This window comes from Geospiza fortis, unplaced genomic scaffold (genome assembly GCF_000277835.1).
Source record: "Geospiza fortis unplaced genomic scaffold, GeoFor_1.0 scaffold403, whole genome shotgun sequence".
NCBI lineage: Eukaryota > Metazoa > Chordata > Aves > Passeriformes > Thraupidae > Geospiza > Geospiza fortis.
In genome coordinates, this window is record NW_005054336.1 from 478,787 (window position 1) to 504,082 (window position 25,296).

The 25,296-nt window shown below is 41.6% G+C and overlaps 2 protein-coding genes across 2 annotated transcripts; one reads left to right on the forward strand and one right to left on the reverse strand.

Moving 5' to 3' along the window:
• Window positions 1–25,071, reverse strand: LOC102040716 (uricase-like). The gene is made up of 8 exons (XM_005422043.2): window positions 25,018–25,071; window positions 7,779–7,997; window positions 6,904–7,020; window positions 6,697–6,775; window positions 3,399–3,585; window positions 2,792–2,915; window positions 2,378–2,461; window positions 1–1,610 (listed from the first exon to the last, which is right to left on the reverse strand). The coding sequence occupies exons 1-8, from the start codon at window positions 25,030–25,032 to the stop codon at window positions 1,473–1,475; spliced, it is 963 nt and encodes a 320-aa protein (XP_005422100.1). The 5' UTR covers window positions 25,033–25,071; the 3' UTR covers window positions 1–1,472.
• Window positions 9,173–19,142, forward strand: DNASE2B (deoxyribonuclease 2 beta). The gene is made up of 6 exons (XM_005422042.3): window positions 9,173–9,461; window positions 13,067–13,244; window positions 14,496–14,577; window positions 15,577–15,738; window positions 17,257–17,454; window positions 18,012–19,142. The coding sequence occupies exons 1-6, from the start codon at window positions 9,349–9,351 to the stop codon at window positions 18,365–18,367; spliced, it is 1,089 nt and encodes a 362-aa protein (XP_005422099.1). The 5' UTR covers window positions 9,173–9,348; the 3' UTR covers window positions 18,368–19,142.
• Window positions 25,072–25,296: the final 225 nt, after the last annotated feature.

Consider the following 25,296-nt stretch of genomic DNA (forward strand, 5'->3'; position numbering starts at 1 on the left):
TATTTGCCTTTAAAAGATACATTAATAAATTAAAAGCACCTAGAAGTGACAGAAGTAGCAAGACATAAGCCTGCAAGTACAGTACAACACAATCTAAGAAGGTAAGCAAGAACATCCCCAGGAAAAGCTGGAAGTGTTGTAACAAAGCTTTCAGAATTGGCTGGTGACCAGAGAACATCACAGCTGGGACAGCCTCACTCCGTGGTGTCATTTTTCCTGCTGTTCAGGGCATAGCTCAGGCTGGTGGAGTGTTCTCCTCTTGCATCTGTTATGCCCTGCTCATCAAGGCAAGTTTCTATCTTTCAAAGCACCTCAAAATATCACACAGAGCAGGACATCTCCCCCATTTTTGGTGCCTATGAATTTAATGATTGTACCCAGAGCAGTGCTGCATGTCTGCAAACTCAGGAGGCACAAAGGCAACTTAACTGCAGTTTTTACTTTGGGCAATTCCCACTTGTTTTGTACTCTGTCACATGGAGTCTGTGAAAATGACACTCGAAGAGAACGAGAGAAAGGGTTTGAAGCTGTTGGAAGCTCAGGATGATTCCTATTGCAAATGTGGTAGCCACAGTTTGTGAGATGAGAATCATTGACGGTATTGTTTTATCTTAATGTTCAAAGCTTTCACCTGGGGTAACTAAAGTAAAATATGCATTATCTGTCTGTCTAGTTTTCTCCCTACCCCTCCCAAATGTAATAGGGCTACGTAGGTTGACTCCTACCTGCTCAGAAGTCATGAGAAGATTATTAGAGTAAAGAAAACTATTTAATTAAACCTACAGAGAGAGCCCAAACCCTCAAATCACCTCAGTGATTAATGTAAAAGTACTATAGTAACTACAGTCTGATGAGTAGCAGCCGCGGTCATGCAGTCAGATTACATGCAGAGAAAGTAGTCAACAGCTATAACTATTACAACATAAAGGAGATATGAGAGATGTTTGGTTTTTTCTTTCTCATTTTCTGCTTAAAGGAATCCTGATTCTTACTGATTCCCTGTTCAGTCACTCAGTCAGAACCTCAGCTCTGTAGAGCAGTGTGGTATCAAGGGGTCATGACAGGTTATGTCAATGAAACAGCAAGTCTTATGCCTCTATATTTATTTTACTGAAGAAATATTAATAAAGAGTATATAGAGATTTCCTGATTTTACATGTCAAAAACATGTTACAGACATCAAATTATTTGTTTCATTAAAAGGTCTAGGAATAGCCAGTTTAAAAATTAAATTACCTAATGTTTCCTGCTGGGATTTTCCAAAGAGCTTAGGGCACTTCAGTCTGCAAATCACACTGGAAGTCAGGGACAGACTTTGATTTCCAATTTCCTGAGAGTCCTTCATAAATCCCATGTTCAGGAGTTCATAGAGGGAAAAGTAGTCAGCAATGGAAGAGGCCAGTAAGGAATAAACATTGATAGGAAAGCCATGCTGTTAAGTTTATCAGGAAGGTTGAGTAGAGCCAAGAGGTTTAGTTTCCCTGGGCAGCTGCCAGTCCAAACTGACATCTCCTCTGATCTCTCAGCATTTGGCTTTGCGCTTCAAAAAACGTCTTCCGGCCAAGTGTGCAAGCACAGGAGCCATAAGGAGTTTCCACTGGAACCAAAACCTGAGGGGGATGAGCACAAACACAAAGGTTATGTTTGAGACAGGGATAGACCAGCAGAAAATCATGCCCAGACCTCTTCTCCCTCTTTGGAACATCAGTGGTAGATGCTGACATTATCACAGGTAAGAGTGGATCTATAATGTCCACCTGAAGGAGGGGAAGGATAGGAGAGCACAGTAGCAGAATCACAAGACTTTGGAGGGAGACTAGAGCATAAACAGTCTCTAGACCATCAATGTCAATGGAATAGCCCAATTTTTCTCTTTCATGTGAGGGTAATGTAACAGACTTTCAGCTGGACCTAGCTGGCAGCTACACTGGCTGTGGAGGGAGGAGCAAATACATCTCACCCCCTACCTCTTGCTCTCTGCCTGACCCCAGGCTTGTATCTTATCCACTGTTTGACTGATCTGGGATGCCACAGTGCATTCTGCTTGGGTAAAATGCACAGGTTGGCATTATAATTGAGAGTCAAATTCAGTGGAGAAAGCAGGAATAATTTTTCAGAGATAGTCTCTGTTACAGATCCTTTTGATGTCCAGAGTATTCCACTTGCCGTTTAAGTTTTATCAATAACACAAAAAGACAGTTATTTATCCTCCTTTTGTAATCAGTTTAAGTTTCTTTTAGAGGTAATGTGGAGCTTTTACTGGGACTGGGAGAAAGTTTGCTCACTTTAACTCTGTTTTATGTAGAACTGCTGCTATGCTTTGAGGCTGAGTATTTCTAAAGAGGGCAGTCAAGTTGTATTTGAAGCATTTACTTACTTCTTTGTCATTGGTCAAGCCTAGATTCTTCATGTCTACAACATTATAAAAGGTGTTGTTCAAGACGACTTCTATGACCTGTACCTGAAACCATGAAAATGGATGAGACAATGAATTAGGGCACCTTTTCAGTCAGCAGCCTGGCAGGCTTTTCACTCTGTGTAAAAAAGAACAGTGCCACCCCCTCAGTACAGTTGATCAAATGCAATCTAGTGAACATGTGTGGCACACCTTTCACTTTTATTCAAGTGCTGCCAAGAACTGGGTGATGTTCTCCCCCATGGTGTTCCCAGCTGGTGAGTTTCCAGTCTTAGAACTGACAGAGGAAATAACAGTTTCATGTTGGTCTTCTCAGTGGTGCAATTAACATTCACTATTGTTGAAGTAAAACATCATTAGGAGGAAGGAAGATACCTGTGGCACTCTGGAAAGGACAAGCATCTGGATGCAGTTGACAGTTTTCTGGTAAGAGGGTGAATATTCCCCACAGTCAGGTGGTCCAGCAAAGGCTTCAAGGATACATTCACGGATTTTTTTCCTAGAGGTAACACAAGTTCTTACAAAACCTTGTATCAGCTGTCTCTGCTTAGATCTGTAATGCTCTGCTGTGGGGTGTTTTTTGTTTATATTTTGCATGTCTTTTCTGACAAATATATAGCCCATGGGATTTTATGAAGAACAAGTTGTACTTTCACCCAAATTCTGTTTCCTCTCCCCACCCCTGCCAGATATATAATTCACAAAAAGGTTTTGTTAAAACTATTTAACAAAATAGTTATTTTATTCTCCTAAAGTGTTCTGTACGGAATACTGAACTGTTTATTTGAATCCTGTCCAATGATGTACCCTTAGAGAGGGAAGTACCCCTAAGACATGCCTCTCACCCCTTGTAACAAGAGCTTATTGCTGTGAGTGGCTGGTGCACAGCAGCTGTGGATCTGGCCCCTAGACCTTCTGTATTGTTCAGAGGGACTTTGTGAGTATACATTGGTAAATTAATATTACTTGATATAACATATACCATATGCAGTTAAAGTCAAAATCCTTGCATTCGCCGTATGACCATTTGCAGAAGAACTCTCCACAAAGAATCCTGTCATGTCTTTCAGGAAGTGTGGTGTGTTCATTCTTGTAGAAGCCTTCAAATCCAGACTGTGTTGTCTTCATAAGTTTCAGGTCCTTAATTCCAGCAAAGACAATCAGAGGGCCTGTGATTGAAAATTACAAGAAACTATGAGCTTCTTTCCACACAAAGAAAGAAATCTTTGGGTGCATACTTGCATTGACAGCTCCAGAGCCAGAAAGCAGACAATAACTTTCTGCACACTGATATTGGCAGAAAGGTAAGCAACAAGACAGAAACTACTGAAGTCAGGCTCAATCTAGAAAACAGAGACTCCCATCAAGTGATCTGCAGTTAAGGAGAACTGAGGATAGACTTTTTTATCTTACTTGGAATTGGGATGTGTGGGGTTGGCTCATGCTGTCAGTTTAGGAATGGCTCTAAAGGGAAATGAAATAGGCTACCAGTGCTGTGATGGTGCCTTTTCCAAGAACACAGACAAACATAAAAATTCTCTGTATAAATACAGAGCCTCAGTCCGTTATTTGCTTTAGATACCCATCCTGTTGGGAGTTTTGCATCTCTGAGAATGAGAGCCAGGAGCCAATGCAAATCCCTGCAGTTCAGCTAATGAGCAGGAACTGGCACTGATACAGATGCCACCCACAGGTTCAAACTGACAGTGGCTTTGCTCTTAGCCACTATTTATAAAACAAGCTGTCGAGGATCACTGCTGCATGGGTGGATCATTGTCTTCTAAATACCGAGCAGTTGTGACCTGAACTACTTCTGCTGACACCTTTTGAACAGCAGCTATTTCAATTTCAAACAGTCAGTTATTTAGAGCACACCAAGATGGTAACTGAAAATTTCACTGACCAGAGCTGCCAAAGAGCTTATTCACAAAAGAGAAACTTCATGGCATGCAGGCTCATTCAGGGCCTGTGCAGATAGTCAGGGCCTGAAGTCCAAGCTGCTGGTTTTGTGCTGCTCTTGGTGCTCACACTCGCTAGTTCAAAATTCATCCTTGAATATGTCAAGTGCATAGCAATTCTGCCTTGGATTTGGAGGACTCACAAATTTTGTCTTTAAATGATGTCTTTGAAGGAATTTATACTGGAAATAATTCCACCGTGGTAGGCATTTCTATATTGCATGGTTGTTTAGACGTTTGGATGTTTTTAAACTGCTCTGTGACTGGATACTACTGACCCTGTATCTTATCTATTTCTTTTCTTGTTTACATTCAGTATTGTTTTTGAGTGAGTCTAAGGAGGCGTATCTATCATTTTGCCTATGTCCTCCTGTTATTTACTAAAGCTGTAAAAAATCTAAAGAGACTGACCTTGGACAGGGTATTTTGGGGTTTGTACAGATCTTGAATAATTCATCACTTGGGTATAAGACTGTGACACGCAGATATTAATGTAGCGCAGGTACTATCGGTGAACCTGGAGAAATATTTATCTTATATTCAAATACTCAGACTTATTTGAAAGAGCTCCTTGCAACAAAAGATTGACTGAAAGGCTGGCTGACTGTACAGCAATCAGCCTGAAACTAGCTCCAAAGGAGACAGCACCCAGGGAGGGTTTCCAAGGTGAACAGCTCATGCTGTGCTTTCAGGAGGCTTTGTGCTCGTGCTGTCTTCAGTTGACAAACTTTGATTTGGTGAAGTTACTTAAAATGTTTTGAGTTTCTAAAAAACTCTGAGCCTTTTATCAGCTGATACAATGGCAAAACATAATTTTATTAAACCTCACTAGGGTTTTCTTTTTCATTATAAGAAAACTATTAAATAATAGGATTAACTGAGAAATGAACTCCTGTGTCTGGCTGATAGGTGCATAGGAGGATGCTAAATATAGAGAACGTTCTCTTAGAAGAAAAATAAAAGTGATTTGAAAATCATCACTTTAGTTATTGTTCACCTAGGCAGGGAATTCTAAAGAAGCAACTAAAGGGCTACATGAAGGGAAGTCTAAGAAGAAAAGGTGGTTTCTTCAGTAAGCCATAAAAGCCTTCTGTTTGTTTAGAATCTGAAGTTGCAGAATTGCCTGTTAAATTTTCATGATGATGAAAAATTTAATACAATCTATATTAAGAGCAACAACTTTTCAAAAATGTATAGACTCTTTTTGTTTGTTTCTTTTTTTTTAATTCAGGTGTCTTTTTTAACATTTTCCAGAAAATACAGTCAATACTGCTGAGGCTGCCAAAAGTACAGCAGTAGTTAATACTAGAGACATTAAAAAAGATGAGGCCAAGAGGCACTGGAGACTTTCTGTGTTCTTTCAGCAGAAACACAGGAACAATGCTCAGATGGATCTTTCAAAACTTGTGTCCTGTCCACAAGTGAAACTGGTCTTGCCACTGGTTCTGGATAGGATGGGAAATAGTTCTAAGTTACATTCATGTAGTATAGCCAGGTACTGAACTAATGCCTAAGCCTTCTAAAGCCATTATGTGAAATGATAGAGTGGCCTCAGCTCGGTTCCCAGTAATCCAGGAGATGCATTAATCAAAACACCATCACAGTGAGACTGAACTTGGGCTTCTGTTGCAAGCTATAGCAAGTAGAGAGAATTTTTACACTCTCTTTGGAATGCCAATTTATGGACAGACAGCTGAGCTTGAAAACCTGTCTTTTAAGTATCACAAAACTCTTGGTCAAGCCAAATACTGCTTTGTTTATGTGTGGTGTGCAAAAATAGTAAGCACACTGTGAAGTATTTTCATGTGAAAAATGGTTCACATGTACACCAGAGTGCTCAAAATGTTCAAGCTAGTCTGGCTTGCAGCAGTGAAATTGCTTTCTTAGAAATAAAATCAGGGCATGTTGACAGGAGTTTGAAAATTACTGCAAAGCAGGCAATTGGCCTGCAGCAGTGTGGTATCAGGTAAGGATCACAGGAGAACACAGGTTGTAGTATAGGTTAGAAAAGGAAGCAGCCTGTTCTCAGAAGGCTGTTAAATCCTGTGGCAGGATGTAACAGTTCTGCTGGATGTGCTGTTGTAACCATTGCATGTTTGGGATATAAATACAAATGTGAGCTACATTAGTTCCTCAGCCATGTCTCAGAGATCAAGAACGTCAAAATTACACTATAAAAGTCTTCTTTGCTTTAGACCTCTGGAGCAGTTTGGCTGTGCCCTAAGCCCTATAACACCCTCAGCTATCTCTAAAGCCATCTTCATCTCTCATTGGCAGAAATATTTACAGAAAACTAGGGGATGCCACCAATTCTTTTCTCACCATTCCGGCACTGCTCAGCTTCACAAAAGCGGGTCCCATCAGGAACACATATGAATGAGTGGATGTGGGGAACGCCATCCTGCAATTTAGAGCAGACATGTAGGTAAAAGTGCCATAAATATTATTACGTTAATTTGAAAACAAGAGCTAAGAGAGTGAGGAATGACTACAGCATAAACAAATGGAATGTATTAGTATTTTAGATACCTCATGCAGACGTTGCCATGGTACTTCTTGAACGTAGGCTTTGACGTATGCCACTTGGCAAAATGTTGTCATGAAGTGATTGCAGATATCTATAGCAAATTGTTCTAAACTTGAGATCTAAGGCAGCAAACAGTATTATTAGAAAGAAGCAATAACTTCATGTACAAAAGTAGATTTTTCTGGTTGTTGTATCTGAGAAGAATCAGTGTGGTTTAAAACACATTTCTCTTATTTCTAGCTTGGCTCTCTGTGCCCAGTCATTTGACCAGTTTGCAGCATATGCTGCAAATAGCAGCTATAGTTGTGTCAAAAATCTTCCATTCTGTGGTACAGTGAGCTGCAGTTCTTGGACTGAGAGAAAATGCTGCAGGAGTCTTATGCTTTGAGGATATAATGCTGAAATCATAATTTATCGCAATTATTCTGATTGATATGGTGATATGCTAATTAAGTTTTACAGGGTAAAGATGGGATTCCATTATGGAGAAATATAGTGCTACAGATTGTCATTATGATACATGCAGTTGATTGCAGTAAGAGCACAGAAGAATTAAGAGGAGTCTCATACTTTGAGACCTTCTCTTTAAAAATACTATATAGGAATAATGTGGGATTTTGGGCTCTTAATTTGAAAAAAAAAAAGATGGCTTTTATATGATAAATCCACAAAAACCAGTGCTAGATCTTGAGAAGAAAGGCTTTGGAAAACTAAGAAAGAATCCACAGGACAAGCAGTGGAGGAGGAAAACTAAAATCACTGAAAATTACTTTGGTACTGGTCTGATATGCAAATTGAAAATAAAAAGTTAGTATAACAAATACTTCCAAATGAAGGTGTAAGAAACAGCAAGGCTAGTTAAAAAATAAAAAAATACCCCATTTTTTTTGGCCAGCACAAGGACAATATTCTTTATGGTGTCTGTAGGTATCACAAGAGAATTGTTTCCTTCCAGGTACTCCTGAGGAGAAGTCAGCCGGAGATGTGCACACACTTCCACTTCTTTAACAAACTGCTTCTTTCCTTCTTTATGAAGGCGAAGGAACTTTATTGTATTCTTGCCATATTCACAGTTGAGGACTTCAAGGTCCTTGATCTGCAAAAACACGTGGCAGTAGTAAAGAAATGCAGTGGAAGCCTGCGTTATGCTGTCATGAAACAATGTCAGTGAAATATAAACAGTGCTTATGGCCTTTATTTTTGTAGTTAGCCATGATAATGAGAATATTTTCATTATAAATTGCAGAGTCCTGACAGGAAGAAAAAATGCTTTAGGAGACTATTATTGTATTAGTAGCAGCTGAGATAAAATTTTGAAATTTTCTGGGGAACAGATAATAGAACAGGAGTCACAGTGAACTGATCTCTCATTTGTCATCTGTGAATTAGTCCTGACTATATAGACCTTCACTGAGTCTCTTCTCTGGGATCATTGGTTTTGTTTGCTTTAAGCCCTGTTATCAAGTTTTACCCTGCTTCTGTCAAACACACCCCATTTACACATCTCTTACAGTGTTGGAGAGGCTTTACTAGCAAGGTGACAAAATTCTGCAAAGGTTGTGAGGATTTCTGTTTTGCTGAAATAGCCAGAGGTCATTGCACTAGACTTTCCATGAGGTTGAAATATCCCATACTCCATATGAACAACTTTTAATGTAAATCAGCCCCTTTTCATGTAGGCATAATGAGAATGGAGAAAGAGCACTTTCCACACCAAAATATAAATTGAAGCTTTTTTTGTGTAAGTTGCTAAAAGATTATCAGATGTGAAATTGCTCCATTCAGACATGTTTGTTCTTAAATGCACTTGAAAAATAGTTGAAAAAAGCATTAGCTAATTGTAAGTAAATTCATTTGGTTCAGAGATCAGAGCGCTTCTCTGGCTCAGTCCCTACAGGCTCAATCCCCAGGGGTGACTGGAGGCGCCCAGGGGTGACTGGAGGTGCCCAGCACCGGAGCCGGCGTCGGACGCTCACTGGGAACCCTTTCTGCAGGCACAGGGAGAGGGCTGGGCGGAGAAGTAGTGCGTTAGAGTAATGTTGTTTTGCTTGTCTGAACACCAGGGGTTATTTCAGATAGGTGTGAAAAATTTGTACGTCAGTCATGGAGAACTGAAAGGAAAACAAAAAGGGGTTTCGGTATCTGCAGGCTGGAGCTTTTTTTAAAGCAGAATACCATGAATATTCTAAATAGTCAAAATATTTTTTCTGTGTTTTGTCAAAAGCATAACTTGTCCACTGTCATTTTGTTGCCCAAAGAAACCGTGAGCAGTTTCCGGCAGCTCCCAGGAGCCCCTGCCCCGCTGCCCATGGCCGGCCCTGCTCTGGAGCCCGGTTTCCCAGGCGGGGTGCGCTCCCTGCTCCGTGGGCTGGAGCTGACAGCTCTGGCAGCGCAACTTCTCCTTTCAGAGCCACTCGGGGCTCGCCCTGCGCAGCCGGGAAACCAAAATGCCGGCGGGATCTGCTTGGTGCCAGCCTGCTCTGCTCTTACTTCTCTCCTGCGTGCCCCTGTGGGCCGCTGGGGTTTCCTGCAGGAATGAAGATGGGGAGACGGTGGATTGGTGAGTAAATACCGTGCAGGGGAGAAACGCTGGGAGAGTAAATAAATACACTGAGATTAAACCGCGGAAAGTGGGTGGGCCACCGAGGAGCAACGCAAAGGCAATCGCTGGTTCAGCACTGTTGGCACGAGAGTGGTGGCGGAGTGCTGCGTTTGAAAAACCTGGGATAAGTCACTGAAATCGGATTTCATTTCCCTGAACCAACCACCGTGCAGCATCATGACTAACTGTAGAACAATCAAATAATCACGGTTTTACACAGCGTTCGTGTCTCATGATCAAAGGGAGCGTAACCTGTGTTGCGGTGCCAAGGCTGCGCTCGCCAGCGGCGGCCCCGGGGACACGGCCGGGCCCGGGAACGCCGGGCGGGGAAGGCGCCCGTGTGTCCCTGGGCTGGCCCTGCGGCCGAGCTCCTGTGCCTGTGCCTGGAGCAGGAGTCGCTCCCTGCCCGGAGCTGCCGTCACGGCACCGCCGGTGCCTTCCCGCTGCCAGCTGCGAGCCCAACTTCGGGCATTACATGATTAATTGGATTAATGAGCTTTCAAGATGAAAAGATGCAAAGTAAAATTGCATAATATCCGGCTCAGATTTTAAAAGTGAAATGAGGGCTCTTTAAAAAGAGCTTCCTGAAGATAAATATCAAGCAGTTTCAAAAGAAAAAATGTTTTTCTTGTGAACAACAATTAGTTTGGATACAAGTGCTAAAGAAGTAGGCCCATCCCTTTCCTTGCGCACAGAGCTAACTGCAGGGAAGGCGGGCGGTCCTGCACCACAGGCAGGAGCACAAAGCTGGCTTTGCTCTGTTGGCATAGCATCAAATATATGAGGGTCTAATCCATCCCTGTGACTTGTCAACTTTGCCAAGGCACTTCTGGATAGTGTAATTTTTTCAGGAATCAGACTCTTAGTTGGTGCAGCTACCCAGGAACTTAAAGGTATGAGATATTTTATTTCTACCTAAAGTGGATTTATTCCTTGCAGAATAAGGTTTTTTGTGAAAAACAAATGAACACAAAAACCCAAACAAACAAACAAAAAACAAACAAAACCCACAGACCAATATATACACAAACTGTCAAGTTCTTAGATGAGGACAATTTTTGTATTAAAATTTTCTGAGAAATTTCTTGAAGTCTGGGGCTAGGAGTAATTCACCTGTGCCTGAATGTCAATGCCAGTGACGTGGGGCCTGTTCCGGGAGGGAACTTGGGGGTTTGCAGAGGCAAATCCATGTTCCCTTTCACAAATTTAGCAGCTAGGACAGGGGGATTACCTTTTCAGTATGCCCTGATCAAAAGAAGAGAAACTTGCCTGTCTGCTGGGGTCATTCTGGTTTACTAAAAAGAGTCAGCCTTTGGATTCTGGATTTGGTTGCTATGAAGCTGACAGGAGAAGCAGAACTGAAACTGCTGAGAAAAGCCTCCTCTTAAACAAAATATGTCAATGTCCTTTTAAACAAACAACACTGCATTATTTTAAGTTAGTATCAGGATTGTGTGAGTTTCTGCTATGTAGTGGTTTCATCCTGCAGTATTCCATAACTCCTCAGTACTCACACACCCCTTCATTTGCCGCTGAACCAGAGGGATCACTTGCTTTATCTGACCTGATCCCATCTGTGCTCCCCAGCTGGGCTGGCAGCTCCTCCCCGCAGCAGTACCTGGGCGGGCAGAAGTCTCTCCTGTGTTTTCCCTTCACTCGGGATCTCATCCCACAGTCCTCGCTGCAGCTCCCGCGGGGGCTGCCAGAGCCCATGGCCGCAGGACCGGCTGTGTGAGCGGGGCGGAGTCTTTCCTTTAGTCATCTAAACTCACTGCTTTCTGTGGGAAGCCTTCCCTGCAAATAACAGCCAGAGCTATGCTTTCTGAGAAATGCTGAGTCAAGGACTGAAGCCGCCATGCACATTGTTTGTTTGGGCTTCTTTTGAGGGGGTGGGGAGGAAGGGAAGAAGTAAAGATGTGATTCTTGCCTGTAAATTGTGTTCAGTCACAAGAAAACAATGTGACAATGCTAATCCAGTCTAAGCGGATTCGCTCTTTCTTGGTTCTCGGGAAAATAACCTTTACTCTGCTCCCATCAGTGCCTAAGTTCTTGAAAAATTTCCTGTGCACGAATAGCACTAAAGATTTTATACAACTTTAATTGGTAATACACTCAGCTGGCTTTCTGGAAAGATCCAAAGCGTGTATCCACTGGGAACTGGCCGGCAATTTCCTGATAGCTCAATGACTAGCATTTCGTAAGCATGTCTGCTAAGGTGGTTTGTCAGATGCAAGGCTGTAAACACTTCCAGAGCATAAACCTTGCAGTAGGTTTCGAAGTAATTTGGAAAGGCTTCATCTACTAATTCCTGGATCAGCTCTTACTACTGTAACTACTGCTATTCCTCCCCTTTCCAAATCTTCGTTTCAAATCTTTATTTCAAATAAAGGAATTGTTGTGACTCCTGATGCATGTATAGGCACAGACCACTCTCCCCAGCCTAGTTATATAAATCACTTCCTTCTCTGTGATCTGTCATCAGAAATTATTTCTGCTGAGATACTTTTAGGAGATCATTCAATCAGTGGCAAATCAGGTGGATTACCAGGACCACGACTGGTGTGTGCTTTTCTTCTGCCTGTACATGTATATATCCCATGGATTAAATGTTCTTCTCTAGTAAAATGTTTTCCTGCCACTTTTTACCTGTGTTTGGAGATGTCTTTTGTGACCAACTTGAGCCTCTAAATCAACTGGGCAAGGTTTACTCCTGCTGATATACTTAAGGGGTTAAGCACAGGCTGCATTTGTGTTAAATAGTACAGATTGAAAAGAATGCCACTCAGTCCTTACTGTTGACATTAATAGCAAATTACTCAATTGCGACCCTCAGAGAAAGTGGCTGAGTTAATTACATTGTGATTAATCCCGTGGACTTGTGCACTGGGAAAACTTGTTTACTTTATCAGGAACCTTTGTATGAACTGAGCCATTTACTCTGTTTACTGACAATATTGAGTACTTTACAGTTTTGAAGAGATTTGTGTTCCTGGCTAATGGTTTGAAAATTTCCAGTCTGTAACAGTTCATCAGAGTGCAAGTCTATTATGGGAAGTATGATTGGAACTACACTTTGCTTTATACTTATTTTGTGATTGTGATACATATAAATATAATATAATGCACTTTTTTATTTCAATACCCAATTTTATCTATTTAATATAAAGCCATATTTACATAATATAGAAATTGCTTGACCTGGGGGAATGTTAGACTGGGTTAGGGACCTTTACCAGAACCAGGAACAATAGGGATTTCATGGACTCAACAAAGGCTACCTCAAATTCTTCAGGGGTACCAACAGCAGTCTGGCAACAGCAACAGGACTTTGGTGCTGAATGAGCCTCCCTTGCTTGTTAAGAAGCAGCACAAATTTGTCTGCAGCAGGGACTGTGCTGCCAAACTGCAGCTGGTCCCCAGGCTTTGAGGCTGAGATGACCACACTGCTCCCCCTCCAGCCTGGGCATCCCTGGATTCACCCTCCTTTTCTCAGGGAAGGAGATGCTCATTTACACATTCAAACAGGGTGGTGGTGAAAAACCAATTGCTCTTCACTGTTGCAGGTTTGCTCTTTACAAGCTGCCAAAGCATGCCAAAGGACAGATTCCCCTGCTGGGACTGGAATACCTGTACATGGATGCCCTGACTCCACAGTGGCAGCTTGGTAAATACCTCATCAACATGAGCCAGGGTGCTCTGGGACAAACACTGCAGCAGCTCTATGAGACATATGAATCCAAGGCAAGTGACATTTCATTTCTGTTAGTGTGGTTACTTGATATTTTGTGCAGATGACATGAAAGCAGCCAAAATAAGCATATAAGGCCTGACCAATGGATCTGCTAAAAAGCATAGGGGAGGAGCACCTTGACAGCTGGGCAGATTATTTTCAGTTTTGGCTACAATTAGGGATAATCCTCAAACTTCTAATATCTAGTCAAGCTTTTCATAGAGTTAGAGTATTGTCCATCAAAAAGAATGTTCATACATTCTCCCTTTGGCTTCTTTTCTGCAATTCATGTTGAGCAATATCTGAAGCAATATCTGACCAAGGTCAGTGGTAATTGTTACAGACACATGTCCTAAGCCCTGCTATGTGCATGTGTTTCATACTGTGACTCAAATCAAATCTGAGTTTTCATCATCCCCCTGAAATGACTGTGACTGCTCCAGCACTGGTATGCTGGTTGTTGGCCTTTTTTTTGCTCCCACCCTCAGACACCTCACGTATATTTGTGTGAAGTGATAGTAAAATATCACAAGATTTCCCTATAATTATTTTTTTTTCCCATCTATGTAGTATTGTTGGGAGTCTGGGTGTGTCTTTGCATTTCTCCTGTGGGTTTGTGGTAGGGTGCAATTAATTAGTATGTAGAAGAGACTCCCAAAAGTCACTCAAATATTGACAGTCCAGAAAACTGTCAAGTCCCAGGTCTTACTGCAGCTGTAATAAACTGTTTACAAACTCAGAGTACATTGTGAGGGTAGGCATGTCCCAACTCCTTTGAAGTTCTCTATTCAGGGGAAATAAGGTGCGACTGTATGCAAATTTCTTGCAAAAAAGCTTGAATTGCTTGCCCTTAATAACAGCAGTTGTCATGCCTGTTTTTACTCAGCAAATATTTTTACCAGATCTGATTGCTAAATCAGAGAGAGGCCCAGAAAACAGACAGTGGGAGTTCTTTGCAAGCAAGGGGCCACTAAACCCATGTAAATTGGCTTAGCAAGCATTTTCAACCCTTGGGAAAGGCAACTGCAGTGATTGAGAGAGTTTCCACTCAGCTGAGGCCTAATGCTGAGTCTTCAGGTTTATTGTACTGTAAGCTCTGTAGAGACTGTGTCAGCTGAACTGGGAGCAGGATTAGGCTCATGATGTTCACACAGAGGAATCCTGAATCCTTTCTTCTGTTCCCAGCAGATGTTTTCTTAAGTGCCTTTCTCTTACTGAATGTCATAATGTCATGATTTTCAGAAATGTGTGTTTCCCTGCAGAGGAACACCACTGCATATGCAATATACAATGATGAGATCCCTGAATCAGACTCCAAAGGGTCGAAACGTGGACACACCAAAGGTACAGGGAGAGTCCCAAACTACTGTTTTCTCCTTTCTAAAGTTGCAGATAGAATCTGCTTGTCTGTCTGTTTGCCTATCTGCATATCTAAAATTCCTGCCTAAAGCAAAACTGAAGAGTGATCTGCATGGTGTGTGGTTTTTGTATAGTTACCTATGCTGCAGCTTGTTTTGGTTTTGCTATGCCTGTGCTGTGTGAAGGATCCTGGGGCTTATGGACTCTGTTTCAAGAGTTGAAACTAATACAAATCCTTTGAGCACCATCCTGTGCCTGATGGCAAACCAGTACAAGATGTGAAGGGAAACATTCCCTCAACAGAAACCTCTGCAAACTTTCTGGGACAAGAAACTGCTGCCAAGATCATGAAAGCACTGTAGGATGTAGTTACAGAAAATCGAGACTTTAAATGAGTGTAAACTTCAGTGGCGTTTAAATGTTCCCCTGAGGAAGCAGATGGGGTTTGCCCAGCCTGGGATGGAAATGAGCAGATTTTGCAGGGCTGTCTTTTCAGGCTGCAGCAATGGGCACAGCTCAGGAGCATGATCCACCCTGGAGGGGACAAGCATAGCTTGTCTCTCTGCTGCTTCCCCATGGGACACATTTTGGTCTGGGAAAGAAGCCACGGTGTTGACAGAACCTGTTTCCCTTTGTCCAGTGAATATTTGAAGTGAAGAAAGATGAGCAATGGAGAGAGGGTCACAACCTGTGAGCTTCCATTGCTGGAACTCTTGAAGGCAAAATTTGAGCAGAGGGTGGAGGTGTGAAAGGATTTTAGTCAAATAAAACATTATGACAGTTTGAGTTATGCAGGAAAGAATTGATGCAATTCTAATACAATATTACTGTCTTCTGTGGCCTAATAATCTACTCTAGAACAGCTTACTGTAGACATTAACACATTGAAATGTGGGATCTGCAGCAGCAAAACCAAAATAGGGCACAGCTCTATCATCTCAGAGTTTTTTCCTCCTATATTCATTTGCAGTTTTATTTTGATAGGATTTCTGCTCTTGGATAAATCACAAGGCTTCTGGGTGATTCACAGTGTGCCTCTGTTCCCTCCCAACCCTGAGGATGGGTATGGATATCCATCTAGTGGCGAGTCCTTCGGACAGACAGCCATCTGTATAACCTTCAAATATGATCAGTTCACGGAAATAGGTACGAAAAGCTTCTCCCTAAGAAAGTCCCACCACACCTCTCTGACTGCTTTCCTTGAGGTTTCACCTCAAAAATTCCTTGTTCTTGACCTTTTTTTGTGACATTGGGAAACCAAGTGGGGCCTGGAAAAAGCATTCTTGGCTTCAGTTGTGTTTATCCAATGATTTCCTGTGTGAATGTGGGAAATTCACTCTTCTGCTCTGTTTTCATCTCCCTGTGGGGACTATCAGGATAATAATAGTCACAAGTGCATATTGAGAGTAAACTCAGTCCATGCAAACAAATGCTTTGGAAATACAAAGAAGGATGATTAATCACTTTTAACAGTAATACCTCAGTCAGCAACAGTCATCTGCAGGTTCTAATAATGTAAGGCAACCTCTGCTTGAGCTGGAGTAGTAGCCTTGACTCATCAAAAATATGAAGTGTGGAATAAATATCACCTAGAATTTTCCCAGGTATTTCTTTGCCACAAAACTTGCCAATACTAAATATACAAAAAAAACCCAAAACCCAACAAAATACAGCTGCAAGATTCAGAACTATCTGGCAGTGATAACTGGTACTGGAATCCTGAAAGGGGACTTTTGAAAGACACAACAAGAAGTCATATTGGCATGTTCCTCAACTCTTTTCACACTGTTTTCCCCCTCTTCTCTCACTTACAAACCTCAAATCAAGTAAATGAATGGCACACGCTGTGCAAATTGCCAGGCTGGCCACACCTCAGAGCTATCTAACCCGGGTTCCTGTTTGTGGAAACACATCTATGCATGTGTTTAGCAGAAGAGGACAAAAAATGAGATGCATATGCTAATGCTTTTCCTGGCTCATCCTCCCAGCTTCTGCTAATCTGTGGTTCAGGGATTTCCTGAACCAGAAAGACTGGAATGTTTCTGATGGACTGGTCTTCCATGAACTCACCTAATGAGCCCATTTGTTCTCTAGCTGTTTATGCTTTCCATGGCAAGTTCTTCTACAGTTGAGCACTATTCAGAAAAGGAGATTTCTCCTGCAAATTCAATCCAGATGCTGAAAGTCAAGTTCTGTTCTCCCTAAAACCAAACTAGACCCTTTAGCAGCTCCTCTGTTTGCCTTTGGCTTGGCAGCTGTAACTGGCTGGAGACTAGTCCTGTAAATACAGCCAGGTTTGGATTTACATGTGATGTCTGAGAGCTCCCTGACTGCAGAGAGGCTCAAAGATGGGCATGGGTGGAAGTGGCAGTGGACTAAAACCACCAGTTAACAGTTCTGCTAGGAATAATGGGCTGTAAGTGAAAGCCTGAGTGTACTCTCCCAGCCAGTCTTTATGCTGCAGGGCCAGTCACAATACAAAGCAACACACAAATTTTTGGTTGCTAAAATAAGATACTTTGACACTTAACTCATCCAGGAGATAGGCTGTGAAGATTAAGAAGGATTTAGGTTTTCTGTCCAAGACAGAACTTTGTTCTCTTGATTGCTTTTCTTTAACCCATTTTAATTCTGCATGTGTTCATTTTTGTGGGTTTTTCTCAGACCAACAGATGCTGAGTTATAATCCAGGAATCTACAGCTGTTCCATCCCTGACATCTTCCAAGCTGATCTCCCGAATCTCCAGAAACTCTGTGCAAAATCCAGGCTGCCCTCGCCCCCCTTGCACCACCTCTCCAAGCTCCAGTCAGCTCAGGGGGAAAACTTTCTCCACTTTGCAAAGTCACACTTGTTCATAGATGGTAAGACAACCTTTTGCTCTCTATAGAACACATTCTCAATTAATTCTTAAAATATGAATTAATAAATTATTTAAAAATTTGTATTCTCTCTGAGGGGAAAAAAGGAAGTTCAGCTTCAGCAATAAATGTAACAGAGGGCAAGGCATGCTGTCCTATCCTAATGTTCTTTCAGCCTCACAAAGCAAAAAGCTGTCTGGTCCATCCTAAAGTATTGAACAATCAGATTTTCAGGAAAATTATGTTCCATTATTCAACAGTAATAAAGAAGAAGAAATAGGGGGGTTGAATCATCTGGGAGTTTTTGTTATGAAGAGGACTTGCAATTTTTTTGTCTGTTCCCTTTTTTCGTGCTGTTTGTTTGTAACAGGTTTTCTAGAAGGAGAAAAAGTAGAAATGAACTTCTGAAAAGGTCAAAATAAGGGGAGAGAGCAAAATTTTCTCTGGCCAACTTCATGCTTTACAATGCAACTAGCACAATTTAGATCATGCTTTTCAGTCTGTTCTTAAATGAATGAACATGAAACACTTGATTTCCCACACCCTATGTTATTCCACAGATATCTATGTGGCCTGGATGGCTCAGGAACTGAAGACTGATTTGTTGGCTGAATCCTGGCAGCGTTCTGGTGAAAAGCTTTACTCGAATTGCTCTCTTGACTACCACGTCTACAACATAAACATAATAGGGATGCCATTGAACTCCACCTTCCATTCCATTAATGACCATTCCAAATGGGCTGTTTCAAGGAAATACAAAGATCAGTGGACATGCATTGGGGACTTGAACCGTGCTGCTGAGCAAGCTTGGAGAAGTGGTGGGTTCATCTGTACCCAGAACGAACAGATCTACAAAGCCTTCAGGCATTTGATAATCCACTATGAAAGCTGCACTTCTGCTCCCAGAGAGCTGTAACAAACCATTCCTCCCAACCAGCACAGCCCTTGTTACATGGGAAGTGTAGGAAATCTCTCTCTCCCTGAACTGTATTTTCACTCTGAAAAGCAGCCCTGTGAGTTTCCAGATGTGCTGGGCCATCGCCTTGTTAGCTGTAGGAGCAGGTGAAGGGCAGCTGCTTTCCTGTGGTGTGGGGCCCTCAGGGGGTGTGTGCTGGGCCCTGCTCTGCTCTCTGCCTCCTGTCACCATCCTGGATGGCATGGCATGGCATGGCATGGCATGGCATGGCATGGCATGGCATGGCATGGCATGGCATGGCATGGGAGGGACACTGCTGCATGGGGCTGCACCAAAGCACATCTCTGTGCACACCCTGCACGGGCATCCCTGGACACCTTGGGAGTGGGGCTGGACCTGGGATGGGAGGGACAGCAGAAACCTCTCTCTTGAACTGGGCTGTCAGCACTGGCAGGTAGCAAGGGATAAGTACCCCTAAGTACTTCAGAATTGCCCTGGATTTCTGGCATTGTTGAGATAAATCATAGCATTTCTGCTCAGCTTGGGCTGAATCTTTAAAAGAGCTGAGAAAATTAGATCCAGACAGGGAGATGAATAGATCTGAGGACGGGAAGGCCTCATTTTTACATGATTCATTTTTAGAGAATTAATGAACTTTAAATCATCTTTAAATTATCTGTAACCAATAGCTTGGAAATGTTTCTAGTGCTTCTATTCATATACAGCAATTTTATAAACAAATAAACATGTTCAAAATATGAATAAGCAAAACAAAGAGTAACAATGGTCTGTTTATATTCTCCCTCTCCCATCTGTATAGTTATTTGTGGTTGGTTAAAATGTTTTATACCTGCCAAAGGAAAAACGGAGACAATTAGGAAAAAAATAGAAGAATATGTTTGAAGAAAGATGTTATTTAACCTACATTTTCACATTACAACAAAGGTGGCTGTAATTTTCAGTATCTCCAGTCTCAGGCTTAGGACCTGAAGTTTGCATGGTCTTGCTATAAAGACAAAGCTGATTTGCAAACTCCCAAAACACTCTTGTGTTCAGATTTCAGAAGTGTATCTGTGTTTAATATGTTCCTAAATATATTTATATGTTTCTAGCTCTTTTTTTCCTGAATTGCTAATATAAACTCCAGTCTGAATATCTGGCTGTCCCACTGATACTTCTGTTTTGCTGTGTTTGTAGTTCCCACTACTGATCCTCCACGGAAGTAGGTATAAAGAAATGCCCCACAACCACAACAGGTTGCCAAAGATTTCTTTCCCTTTTCACCCTGAACAATCAGCCAAACAATGAAGTGTAAAAAGTGTCAAACTAATTAATTTCAGAAAACACTTGTGCATATTTCTTGAAGAGATAGAAATATTCTGTGTGATGTATAATGAAGGGAATTGTACAGGAATAGGTTTCATAATTAGCCAGTCTGGATCGAAGGTAGCTCATAGCTTGAGTCTCATGGCTCAGTGAAAATAGTTTTGTTGCTTAGATATCCTGCAAGAAATTTTTTATTTTATTTTCCCTGCATATGACCCAAAACATTAGATAAATAATTTGCTTGATAAGGTTCTTTCTCTGATGTCTGTCAAATTATTTTACATATTTACTTCTTGTTTTGCTAGCTGTGGTCAAGCCACACCTTTTGTGGCAGCGAAAATTGCTGTGACACAGAACACTGCGCCATGGCACGGTAGGGCTTTGCTCAGATAAGCCAAGACAAAAATTATCTTGCCTATCTTTTCATGGCAGACACTGACCTAACCTGCCTGTCTGAGCTCTTGTATCTTGCCCACAGCTTTGTGTAAGCACAACTTCAGTGCACAGGACTGGCAAGGAATCCTCTGCTGGAGACAGTGCTGGCAAGCTCACCGTGCATGTCAGAGAGCTCCTGGATCTGTGTAACAACCTGTATTTCTTGTAGTATTTTCAAATACTCAGCCACAGCACTTGGGTCACAGGGTTCAATAGCCAAGAGTCTCTGTCCCACTGGTTGTCACAGCAGTGTTTCCAGCCTTCTGCTCCCCAGGCCAGCAGTCACCAGTGCATCACTTGAAATAAGTGCTGATTACTGTTCTTAATTACTTGGTCAATTAATAGCTGTCATAAAGTTTTACAAGACTACTTAAACAGTCATCTTTCATTATACCCAGGACATGTTGCTTCCATTTTAGCTGTAACTGAGGAGGTATAAAGAGCAGTGGGAAGATGCAGAGAAACAGCTACCATTCAGCACTATGAGCACCTCAGCAGCCTGGCTGTGCACACACTCATTTCAGTGGTGTAGCAATAAAAAGGCTGCAGATCTGGTTCTCATTTTTTGCCTGTAAACAGCTTTAAGTCAGTTTTGCTTTCGTTGTGTAACTTCTGTATTTGCATATCTGCATATTTCTGCTACAAGTTATGAAACATGGGCAGACTCCTTGTTTCCCAAAAGAGACTAATAGTCAACAAAATAAGCAGTATAGATTTTTAAAGGGCTTGTAACTCTGAAAGCCTTAGGGCTTTCTTCGAAAATGCAAGACCATAAGCCACTTACTCACCCTCACAACATGCCCCATGTCAGATGTTTACCTTTTGCCTATTATATATATATAAATAAGGTTTTTAAATTTAAAATATTCTGTTCTATTTTAAGATGCCAAATGCTCAAGAAATATCTGCCTGTTCCAGTGATTCTGTGCTGCCTCTGCTGCCCACTGCAACCCTTTTGACTGGACAGACTGGTTCCTGCCAAAGGGGACATGTGGCATGGCCCTTCTGCAGTTTCAGGGAGACCTGCTCAGCAAAACTGACTCTGCAGAAGTGCCCAAACACTGGACCTTGGCTTGCAGAGGGAAGAAAGCTGCTGCCTGGTGTGGAAACCTGGAGTCTCTTCTCAGCATGCAGGTTTGGCTATTCTGACCCTTGGGCTCTGTTCTAGTTAGACTAAATAAGAACATTTATTATACATGAAAATTGTTTGCCGAGAGAGTAGGAGAGGCCAAAAGCAAACATTATTAATCCACTAAACATTACTGTACTGCAGCCAAGTTTGTAACAAACACAGCAGTAGGGGTGGTTGTTTGCTATAAATTGCCCTGCAATCATTTCCACAAGCTGAGGCTCGGTCCCAGCACGCCTGACACGCTGGCGGGGTGCAGGAAATACAGACACAGCCTTTCCAAATCCAACCCCCCCACCGGGGCATCTCCTGCCCTCCCCACAGCCAGAGCAAGGGCAGGACTCTGCCTCCCTGACACTGTTCAAAAAACCTGGCTGTCTCTTCTATAAACCCCTGCATCCCTGAGGATCCTTCCCCAATGATGGTAATTGTGTGTCAGTAGGGCAGTGGTTTGCTGTGTTAGAACAGTGCAATTTTACACAAAGTTAATGCAAGAGGTCAAAGGATTAGACATTGAAGAAAAGCTAAAAATAGAAAAAAACCCTGAAGGCTTAAAAATTTAAACTGTGTGAAGTTTAATTCCAGCTGAGCAATGACAATACTGGAAAACAGGCAGAGGCATGGCAGCCTGAGCCCACTTCACAGGGCAGCCTTTGTGGTGGAATTGCTTCTGGTGTCTCCACAGCAACTGAACAAACCCTGAGCTCTCATGATGGGAGTGATGAGCAATGTATTGGAGAATTTCTCAAGGACTCTGGGGCTCCATGCCAGCTGGCTGCCAGTAAGTCAAAGGAAGTTTTGGGAGCAATTTCTCTGAGCTGGGAACCTTCTTCAAGGCATGCTAATGCAGCCTGGTGCTTTGTCTTGTCATAGGGGTCTGCAGGCGTACTTCTGACTAATGAAATGCTCAATAACATCATTGTGAGAATTTTTTTAATGTATCAAAGCATCCTTGGCATTATTAGCATAGCCACATAATTATCCACAGAGAAAATTACACCCATATGTTAACGCCCATGAATTATTGTGCAGATTTCTTTTATACCTTTATTTTCAGTTTCTGGGAAGGATACATTACTGGGCACTTAATACAGTCATTGCTTCAGAAGATGTAAGCTGCCCATGCCTGCAGTAAAATGTTCAGGAGGCAGAGTGGTGCTGTCAGCGTCATCTGAAAGCTCAGGAAGCCAAAGCCTAACTGTGCTCAGGGAGTGATGCAAGAATATGATGCACCTCTTTAATCTCACAAGAGGTTTCTTAAAAGTACAGGAATTAAGAAATGAGACTGGAGATGAAAAAAAATCTGTGTTAGGCTGAGAAAAATTTGTGTTAGTGTGAGAAAAAACCCTTTGTAGCCGGGAAAAAATTCTTCATAGTAAAAGGCAGAGAGCCTGATCTGAAATTCCAAGCTCGGATAGCAATATCAGTGTATTCTAGATATCATGATACCCTGAGTTGCTAGCCATATGTGTCACATATCTGACACTTTTTTACTTAGACTGAAGATACCAGATTATAGATCTAATCTTCTGAATTTTCACATAATCCTCACAAATTTGGCATGGATGCTGTAAAAGAAGTGGTGTTTGAACCAAGAAATCAGTTGTAGCACTTTTAGATTTTGGATTCAGACAGCATAATAAAAATTTTTAATGCAGACTCATTGTATGCTTATCTTCATGGTCTTTAAATGATTTATCCCAGTATGGAGAGTATGCTATTCTATGCAAATATGATATGTTCATTTTACTAAAACTGTTAACTACAAAACATTAGGACTTGAAAAATATATCTTGCTTTTTATAAAGAGCTGTGTTACACTTTTACTCAAGTTATTTTAGTAAGTCCTTTTGATTTTATTTTTTTCCATTTGTGTTTGCTTGACATTTCTACACAAGGTATCTGCTGACTATTCTGGTTCTCTGTAAGAGGGATAAAAGTAAGAAATATTCTTCCCCTCCTTTGATCACTTTGCAGCCTGGGAACTGCAAACTGATGTTCAAATATTCAAAGCTTACAGAAGCAGAGCATAGTATTTAATGTTGCATGCTGGAGTGCTGGCAATTGCTACAAGTGGTTCACTGTAGTACAGTAGTTTCCAGCATTGCCTCATTTATTAATCATAGAAATGTTGCATGCAAATTAGCCAGAGAGTTGTGCATCATAATACAGTAATCAAAACATCTGTCTTCACATGTATTAATGCCCACAAATGTATCACATTATAGCACTGCATGGTTTCTCCATTACATTCCAAAACGTGCCAAAAGCACTAAAAGCTGTGTCACCAAGTGTTTTCTTCTTGTTGCTTGCTTATGACTTTCTAAAGTGTGAGAGTATTTAGCTCCAGGGCACTTTTGTGTCTGCCATTTTCCGGGGTTCTTTTTTGGGCTAATGTTCTGTCAGCCAAATATCAATATTTCTCTTGCTATAATGCAGTTTAAAAATGTATTTTGTCACTAGTAGGAACATGGTAAGCACCACTGTCCTCCACTTGAGCACAGTTTCAGAAACTCTTCCCTGCTCTGAAAGCTGCTCCATTTCACATCCTGACCTTGTAAATCCTAGGCACTGCGCAAGGAAAATCTCATCTTTTAATCTCTTGCTTTCTAACTACTCCAAATATTTTTTCAGGAAGGTAAAGGTGAGAATGAAGGAACTGAAAATTTTGCACAGAACATTTTGCAAAGAAAGAAACACTTCACAGCAGATAGGAACAATTTGTACAGTTGTATTCCCAGCTGCTCACCAACCTGCCAAAAGATGGGAATAGACAGAGAATGGCAGCAAAAATTGTTTGCAGGACAAAGGAAGAGAGAACAAAACAACTGGAGGCAAGCAAGAAAGGGGAATCAAGGGCAGAGCAGAAGGAGCATTATAATGGTCAACACCAAGGGAGTCAGAGACCTTGTGTGTTGGGACAGAGAAACTTCTAGAGTTAGCTGTGCAAAAATCCAGTTAACAGGATGTTTCATTTGCTATGGTAGTTACCTAAAACTCAAGCATTTTACAGATTCAGTCTCCATAGGCTACATCACAGAGATAAAAGCAAAAGGCATAAACTGAAGTGACTTAGCCAAGTGGTAAAAAACCACAGTGCAAACCAACACCCGAGAGAGTCATTACCTCTCTGTTTCCAAACCTACAAGAGGTGGGGTAAGGTAAAGTCAAATGCATTAAACAGGTAAAAGTAGGAGGGAGAAATTTGTAAGCTAGGCTAACCTGTTTGAACCATACATATTTGAACAACATGCTAAACCATTTTTTTAAAAGAAGGAAGCTACTATTAAGGTTTAAAGCCCATGTACAAATACAATAAAAACAAGCGATGCAAAACATTCACAAGAGTAACTGCAGATCATTTCATTACAGCTGGTGACACTAACGTGAGCTGCATTCATTCTTGTAGCATTGAGAGTACCACAGGCAAAAAGAGGTAAATACAAATACAAAAGAAAGTCAAAAGAACATACATAGGGAGTAGCAAACTGATGCCTTTAACGCTTTGCTCCTGGGATCATTATTATTATTGTTATTATGGGTATTTTGTACAACATATGGGTATTTTGTACAATATAACCTTTTACTGTCAGGTTAAAAATCAAGCTTTGTTTAGAAACCTTCCCAGTTCTATGGTTTTTTCAGTTTCATCTCTGATCCTACTTTGCTCTCCTGCACTAAACAAACCATCACTGGTCTACCATAGTAGTTTCTTACTGCACTGAGTCAAAATCAGCAATAATTCCTGGGTATTACTTACTGTCACTTGGCTCATGGTGGCTGTTTTGTCACCTCCTGGTCTCAGATCCCACAGAGGAATAATGGCAGCATAGAAGCTGAAGCTCTATAAAAAGTGTCATCTTAATATCAGAGGAGGAGCTAGGCATAAGGGGTTGGCTTCACAAATGTAAATATTTCATAATTTATTTAGCAACGTGGCTTTGCTTTTTCCCCCAGGCAAAAACTTTAATAAAGGAATAGGTCTGCTGCAACAAAGGAAACAACAGCAAGAAACAGAGACAAGGACACATCCTAGCCC

Coding starts and splice junctions, on each gene's coding strand:
- LOC102040716 (XM_005422043.2), bottom strand. Junction 6,776..6,903: donor CATGGCAACGTCTGCATGAG/GTATCTAAAATA, acceptor TCTAAATTGCAG/GATGGCGTTCCCCACATCCA. Junction 2,916..3,398: donor TTTGACTTTAACTGCATATG/GTATATGTTATA, acceptor TGTTACCTCTAG/GAAAAAAATCCGTGAATGTA.
- DNASE2B (XM_005422042.3), top strand. CDS start 9,349: ATGCCGGCGGGATCTGCTTGGTGCCAGCCTGCTCTGCTCTTACTTCTC. Junction 9,462..13,066: donor GATGGGGAGACGGTGGATTG/GTGAGTAAATAC, acceptor TCACTGTTGCAG/GTTTGCTCTTTACAAGCTGC. Junction 13,245..14,495: donor ATGAGACATATGAATCCAAG/GCAAGTGACATT, acceptor GTTTCCCTGCAG/AGGAACACCACTGCATATGC.